The 6,649-nt window shown below is 40.2% G+C and overlaps 1 protein-coding gene across 1 annotated transcript; it reads right to left on the reverse strand.

Annotated features, from left to right (window-relative positions):
• Positions 1 to 2,688: 2,688 nt before the first annotated feature.
• LOC135625686 (mannose/glucose-specific lectin-like) lies at positions 2,689 to 6,235 on the reverse strand. The gene is made up of 4 exons (XM_065130774.1): positions 5,996 to 6,235; positions 5,638 to 5,859; positions 3,148 to 3,336; positions 2,689 to 2,940 (listed from the first exon to the last, which is right to left on the reverse strand). The coding sequence occupies exons 1-4, from the start codon at positions 6,233 to 6,235 to the stop codon at positions 2,689 to 2,691; spliced, it is 903 nt and encodes a 300-aa protein (XP_064986846.1).
• Positions 6,236 to 6,649: the final 414 nt, after the last annotated feature.

Below are 6,649 nucleotides of genomic sequence, written 5' to 3' on the forward strand. Positions count from 1 at the left end.
CATAGAGGATAACTGGTTAGTAATACTCTGTATTTCATTCAAATACTCAGCAATAGAAGCACCCTCTTTATATTTTAGGTTCACAAGTTTTCTGATCAAAAAAACTTTGTTGCCAGCTGTTTTTCTTTCATAGAGACTTTCTAATTTTTTCTAAAGAGAATATACAGAAATTTCAGTAGAAACATGGTGAAAGACACTATCATCAAGCCACTGTCTAATAAACCCAATTGTTTTTCGATCTAACCTCTTCCACTCATCATCTGTCATAGTTGTAGGTTTTGCACTATCCCCCTGTAAAGGTCCATACAAATCTTTGCAATACAAGAGATCTTCCATTCTTGGTTTCCATTTCATCCAATTGTTTCCATTCAAACTAATCATGCGAAAAACATTACTGGCTTCCATGTTCAAATACAAAAATTAAATCACTAAAACCCTACTCTGATACCAGTTGATGGGGATATAAACAGGAATAACCTTTGTATATGAACAAATACTAGAAGACCAAAATACGCAGCGGAATAAAATGGAAACACAATCAAACAGAACACCAAGATATACGTGGAAAACCCCTTCAATGTGAAGGGTAAAAACCACGGGGCAAACTAGAGATAATCCACTACGAGAATAATGAATATACAAATCTAAATCTCTTGCCCAAAACCCTAGCAACAACCACAAGAGAATAACTGGGATACAAGGATCACGTCACTGCCAACAATATCTAAAACCTCCCCAAGTAATCACAGCAAGACTCTACTATAGATTTGATCTAACCTGAGATGAGAACACTGCTAGATGATTGTGAATAGTCTCTTTGCGTTGTCCTTGTCTTCTTCCCTTTCTTTCTCTTCCTTTTCTGCCTTGTTCTCCTTCTTCTCTTTGGAATCTCGTGGCTATAAAGATCTGCCTCGTTGCTGCCTTTTTATAGCTTTAATCTGCCTCTAAAACGCAGCCACCACACCCCCCTAATCTTAATTAGGGTTAGGTTAAGAGGGGGTGTGGGCTGTGGGCTGATAAAGCCCACATAGGCTGAATATGGGCCATCAGCCCAACATGTTTGACAATTATTCTCAGACCACAAAATCTTGCTCGCTGACTTATTATATTTACTGTCATTGCTGCGACTTAAGTCGCCGAAGGCGACGCTCCCCTTGAACGATCCAACGTCTCCCCTCTATCACTTCCATTCGACCCGTCGCCAGCGACCCTATACTCTTCCTCAGATCTATTGTTGCTCCTCATCATAACTCCTCACTACCACTGCTCCTCCTCCTTCGGCGGCTACAATCCTCTGGTCATGACTAGACCTCCATTGAGTTCTTCAATAACGTCGAGAAGAAGCAGGTTGCACGGTAGGAGGCTGAGCGCTCCAAATTCCTTATTGCTCGTGCCAGTAGGAGAGACACGTCGCCATCATCCAACTCTCCTAGGACGTCATGTTCGCCAACGCTGTCGAGAAGAAGCAGGTTGCACAGTAGGAGGTCGAGCGCTCCAAATCCCCCCTCGCCTCGATTCATCCTTAGGGCAGATTTGAGTGTTTCCATCATCATCATATGCTTGGCTTGTCACATCAGCGGCGACGAATCCGCAACCATATGCTCCTGTGCCCGCGACCTCCTCGCTCGATATTCGCTAAATTAGTTCATATTCTAAGCATGTCTTTTTCATCTACATATGACGCTCCAATTATTCTTTCCTCGAGAAACAATAGTTCTCCTCAACATACAATACTTATATTCATCAATGCTGCAACTCTAAGCCACTTCAAACTATTCAAAAGCGGCAATTATACATCTCGGCAAGCACAATTCTCTGATCTTCTTTTTTGATATGAACTATTAGGTTACATCGACGGCTCTCTCAAATATTCATCAGAAAAAATCTAAATACCTAGAGAACCCATCCCAATAACAGATCCTGATTAGTGGCTACGAAAAGAACGTCTTATTCTATAAGCAATTCAAGCCTCAATCACTAGCTTCAAAGTACCATTAATATCTTTGTATAATACTACGTTAGAAGCATTGTCAAAGTTACACATTCTCAATGGCATAGGAGACGAATATAAGAAACCGACATCAATAATTCATGTATGAGACTCACCGATGTCATTTAAAGAACTGTATGATAAGTCGATTGATCATTAATAATATTTGAAAAGAGAAAAGAGGATGACATGACCAACTATCATAGCTCAATTCAATCAAAACTCTAAAAGAAAAAGCAATCAAAGCAATAATGACATCAACAAAGGATCGAACAAAATGTCTTCTGGATACATTGTAATACGTAGAGCCATCATCTTCTACTACACTATCAATCCTTCAATCATGGTGATAACTTTAATCCCAATAGCTTTGTAAATAACTTGTACTAAAACTCTTAGCAGCTTTGGCACCTTAACGATCACAATCAATAGAAGGTCACCTGCTAGCTCTTTGACAAAATTGGGCATACATAGGAAGTGATTATCGTCAAATAAGAGCCGTGGATTCCATCACGAAAGGCACACCAAGTAATGATAAGATATCAAAGTGGATTCGAGAACATTTCATTATTTATTGAAAGCAACACCGAATGACAAGGATAACAACGATGATGACAATCATGGCAAGAACCATAATAGTAATCGTTGCTTATTTATTACATCATTCCATAGATAGGAACACGAGCCAGTGAATACACTTAGTTAGGCAATGAGCAGTGAATCCCAATAGCGTCAATGGCTGTACCAGCTCGCCCAAAGAAGCCCAGAATCCTACTCCCCTCCTCTAAAGTAAGGGCGAAGGAAGAGCCAGTCTTGTTACCGACACTTATGGATGCACCCTTGTTGGTATCAAGAGTAAGCAACATCACAATTGCATGTCGCTGATAATTGGATAATGCATGAAAGTATCCGGAGATAGAAGTGAAGTACTCGTCCTCCTCAAGGATGATCTGCAAAAAAGGATCAAGGATTTAACGAGAAACAAACAATGGGAAAAAGAAAACTAATATTGCAATGTATTTTCAAGAGAAATTGGTTTGACTACCAAACGTGTTGCTAGAAAACATTCATCTGGTCGAACCAGTTTATATGGTTGGACAAAGACACGAAGTTGATAAGTGTGTATTTATATACACATAGATGTATAGATGATATACCTCCTTGGAAGCGCCGGTGGTGGTTCCACGTTTGTAGGTGTGGGAATTACCGTTAAGAATGTAGGTAATCTCCAACCCCACAATGTTATCTCCGTAATAGATTCGAAGTTTGGTAATGTGGTCGGCTTGTCCCATATCCCACACATTCCCTCCGTTGCCACCCCATGGCCCCACCTTCACCATTCTCCCCTGCGTGCATCAGAATAAACACCACATGTCATCCATCCATCTATGTTGTAGTATACGAGCAAGTGTAGTTGAAGAAGTCAGAAAAGGGATGGAATTTTGAAGACTAACAACGCCACTCACCATATTAGCAGCAACCGAGAATAATGAATGGACGCGCACACTCCCTTGGCGGCAGAAGATGCTATTGCAGGACTTGGTGCTGGGAAGGGCATCGGATGAGGGTATTTATAGCCCACCATTCTAGTTTGGATAAGTATGAGCTGATGTATACATCAAGGAAGAATTGCACCCCCCACCACCACCGTCCTAAAATCTCACGGAAACGTGAAACATGCATATTCCGTGCTCTTCCTTTTTTTTATTGCTTGCATGCAGTGTAATTAATTGTTTGCTAGGAACGAGATGCGAGGACTTCCGACGGAGTCGGTGAGTAAATATGATAATCTTGAACACGGTGGCCGGATGGTTGAGCCCAACAGCACCACTATCTCCTTCCATTGCCTCAGACGACGAGCTCCATCTGCATCTTGTCCTTGTGGATAACCTCCAATTATAAGGAAACATGGATTTGGTGGTCGCCCGCCTCGTCTCCTTCCTTCAGATGAGAAAGGACGGTTCCATTGTCCACGGCCTGCCTGCTTAGTGCTTAGAGCCTCTAACTTCTTCGTCTCGTCTCGTACTTGTCATGACAGAAGCATGCCCATTATTGTCACCAAGGTGAGGTGTGGTTAGGAAAATTATCTATCAAGAATAATCAAATAAATTTGATTATTTCTTATTGACACCTCTAATATTGTTTTGAACATACAAATGCTAATCGATAAAGAATTGTTTTTAAATATAATTTTCAGTTATCTAAGGAATATGAATCCTATTATTAAATGGCGAGGAGCCTGATCTCCTGACTTGATAATATTTTGGTTCACTCTAATGTGAACTATATCATTTATTTCTATCATCATCACTAAAGTTTAAGATTTTTTCGAAGAAAAATAATATATAGACTCTAAAATAAAAATCAATCCTAGCATAAACAAGTATTGAAATAAAGTGTTAGATGTCATATCGAGAGTTACGCGCTCATGCGTATAAAATCTAGTATATTTTGAAGATGTTTATTAGATGACGAACCGAGTAAATATTTTGACTCTTTATAGCAAGTATACCAAATCAAATCTCATCCTCGCCACTTACATTTGCAAAGAAAAAGAAAAAACATTGTGACAATGGCTGTTTGAATGAGAAAGTATTGGTACAAGAGTTATGGGTTTGTATTTGAATACAAGTTACATTAGGCCCTAGAGAACTCAAAATGAGATCCTTTATGCTCACACTACTCGTTCCCCAACTCTTCTTTTCCATAAAATCATGACATGCATTTTGGCTAATGACAGGGTTCATAAACTTGAGAGATCTATTCAACATATAAGTTATATATAAATTGAATGGACAAAATCTTGTCGAGGATGGTTCAAACTAAATTGTGAATTGTGATGGTTCGTTTAATGAAATAGATGGCGATATGTTTTGCATGATTTGCTCGCCATATTATCTTTATTGGTGGTAGGTAAATATAATAAAAAGGCATTACGTCATATGAAGCGTCGTGGTGATCTAGGAGGGTTTGAATGCGATTTCACGAAATGATGATTTTTGGCGTATCGCCATAAAATCAAATTTTGAATTCATCGGACAAATTCATTGCAACTTTATTGTACCATGGACACTTCACTGTCACTGACATTAAATATTTGTTACATAATTTCGAAGACTACGAGTTTATACATGTACATAAGAAGCAATCCAGGTGGCTATTCGGTTGGCCAATCACTCTGGAGTAATAAAATCTTCCTCATTTTAAAAGAAGGGAGTGACCCATTGAATATTTTGTGCTCGTTGATTGGATATCCGAGAATAAATAAGTATTAGACATTCTGAAAAATTATTATTATTTTTTATTTGGACAAAAAAAAGACTTACATTACCCAAATCAAATCATCAGGCATATCACAAGAACGGCTTCCACGATGATATATTGTTCATATTTACTCGAAGAAATGACATAGGAATGCAACCACCGATTGGATTCAACTATCATCATGTCGTCAATTAGCGTACAATAACCAGTGGACCCGTAACATACTTCTTGTTTTATTCAAAGAAACACAACGACGACGACGACGACAATTTCTGCCACTTATTTATCGCCCCAACCAAGCAGATACATTGCAGCAGACTAAGACACAGACACCAAGACGTGACGTGTGTTTAATTTGGTATAGTGCAGTAAACTCCGATTGCCTCGATGGCATCGATGGTAGAACCTTCACGTCCGAAGAAGCCTAGAATCTTACCCTCATCCTCTAGATTTAGGGAGAAATGACTGCCAATCGAATTGCCGGCGCTCACAGAATTGCCCTTGTTGGTCTCAAGGGTAAGTTGTGTTATGAAAACGTCTGTCGTCCACATCGTCTTGAAATGTCCAGAGATGAAAGTGAAGTATTCGTCCTCCTCTAGAGTAATCTATACAAGCAATCAAAGATGTAGTTAGACATAAACCACCAAAAAATAGTTAGGGAATTCGCTAGTATCCTAGGAATAATTAATTGTAACCTTTGATCAATAAATACTAAACGCATGTTTTCAGCTTTGACAGTACCTCATTGTACTGGGGTGCATCACCTCCGACGTGGATGGTCTTCTTCTTGCCGTCGACGGTGAAGGTGAAGTCAAACGCGAATACGGCATCGTTGTAATGAATTTTGACGTTGCTAATGTGATCCGCCTGTCTCATATTCCAGGTTTTGCCGCCGTTGCCACCCCATGGTCCTTGCTGGAGCACGCCCGCCTGCAACCGCACCGGCCGCCAGCAACGAAACCACAGCCAAATTAATACCATATATAGCAACAAAAGATATATATACAGGCAGGCATGCAAGCATGGCCTGCCCCAAATTAACACACAAGAAAATCTATTAAGATGGTAAGAAATGGAATCAAGCATCGCACCATTATCCGACTTGTATGAACTACTTCTGCGGAAGATATTAGCACGTATTGCAGGTACGGATGCGCTTGAAGAAGAAGAGCAACGAGTGGGGGTACTTATAGCCCTGCAGCCCTGAGTTTGGATAAGTATGAGGAGGCAGTGGCCCGTTTGCTTCGATGCCTGCCAACAGATCTCGCGCGTAGGTAAGCAAACAAACGTGAGTTTGGTGCGCGAGAACTGATGGATACACACATTAATGCGCCTTCCCTCCCGCAGTACATCAAGACATATAATCTAAAATGAGATCCTTCCTTCTCCCATGCA

This window comes from Musa acuminata, chromosome BXJ2-10 (assembly GCF_036884655.1).
Source record: "Musa acuminata AAA Group cultivar baxijiao chromosome BXJ2-10, Cavendish_Baxijiao_AAA, whole genome shotgun sequence".
Lineage (NCBI taxonomy): Eukaryota > Viridiplantae > Streptophyta > Magnoliopsida > Zingiberales > Musaceae > Musa > Musa acuminata.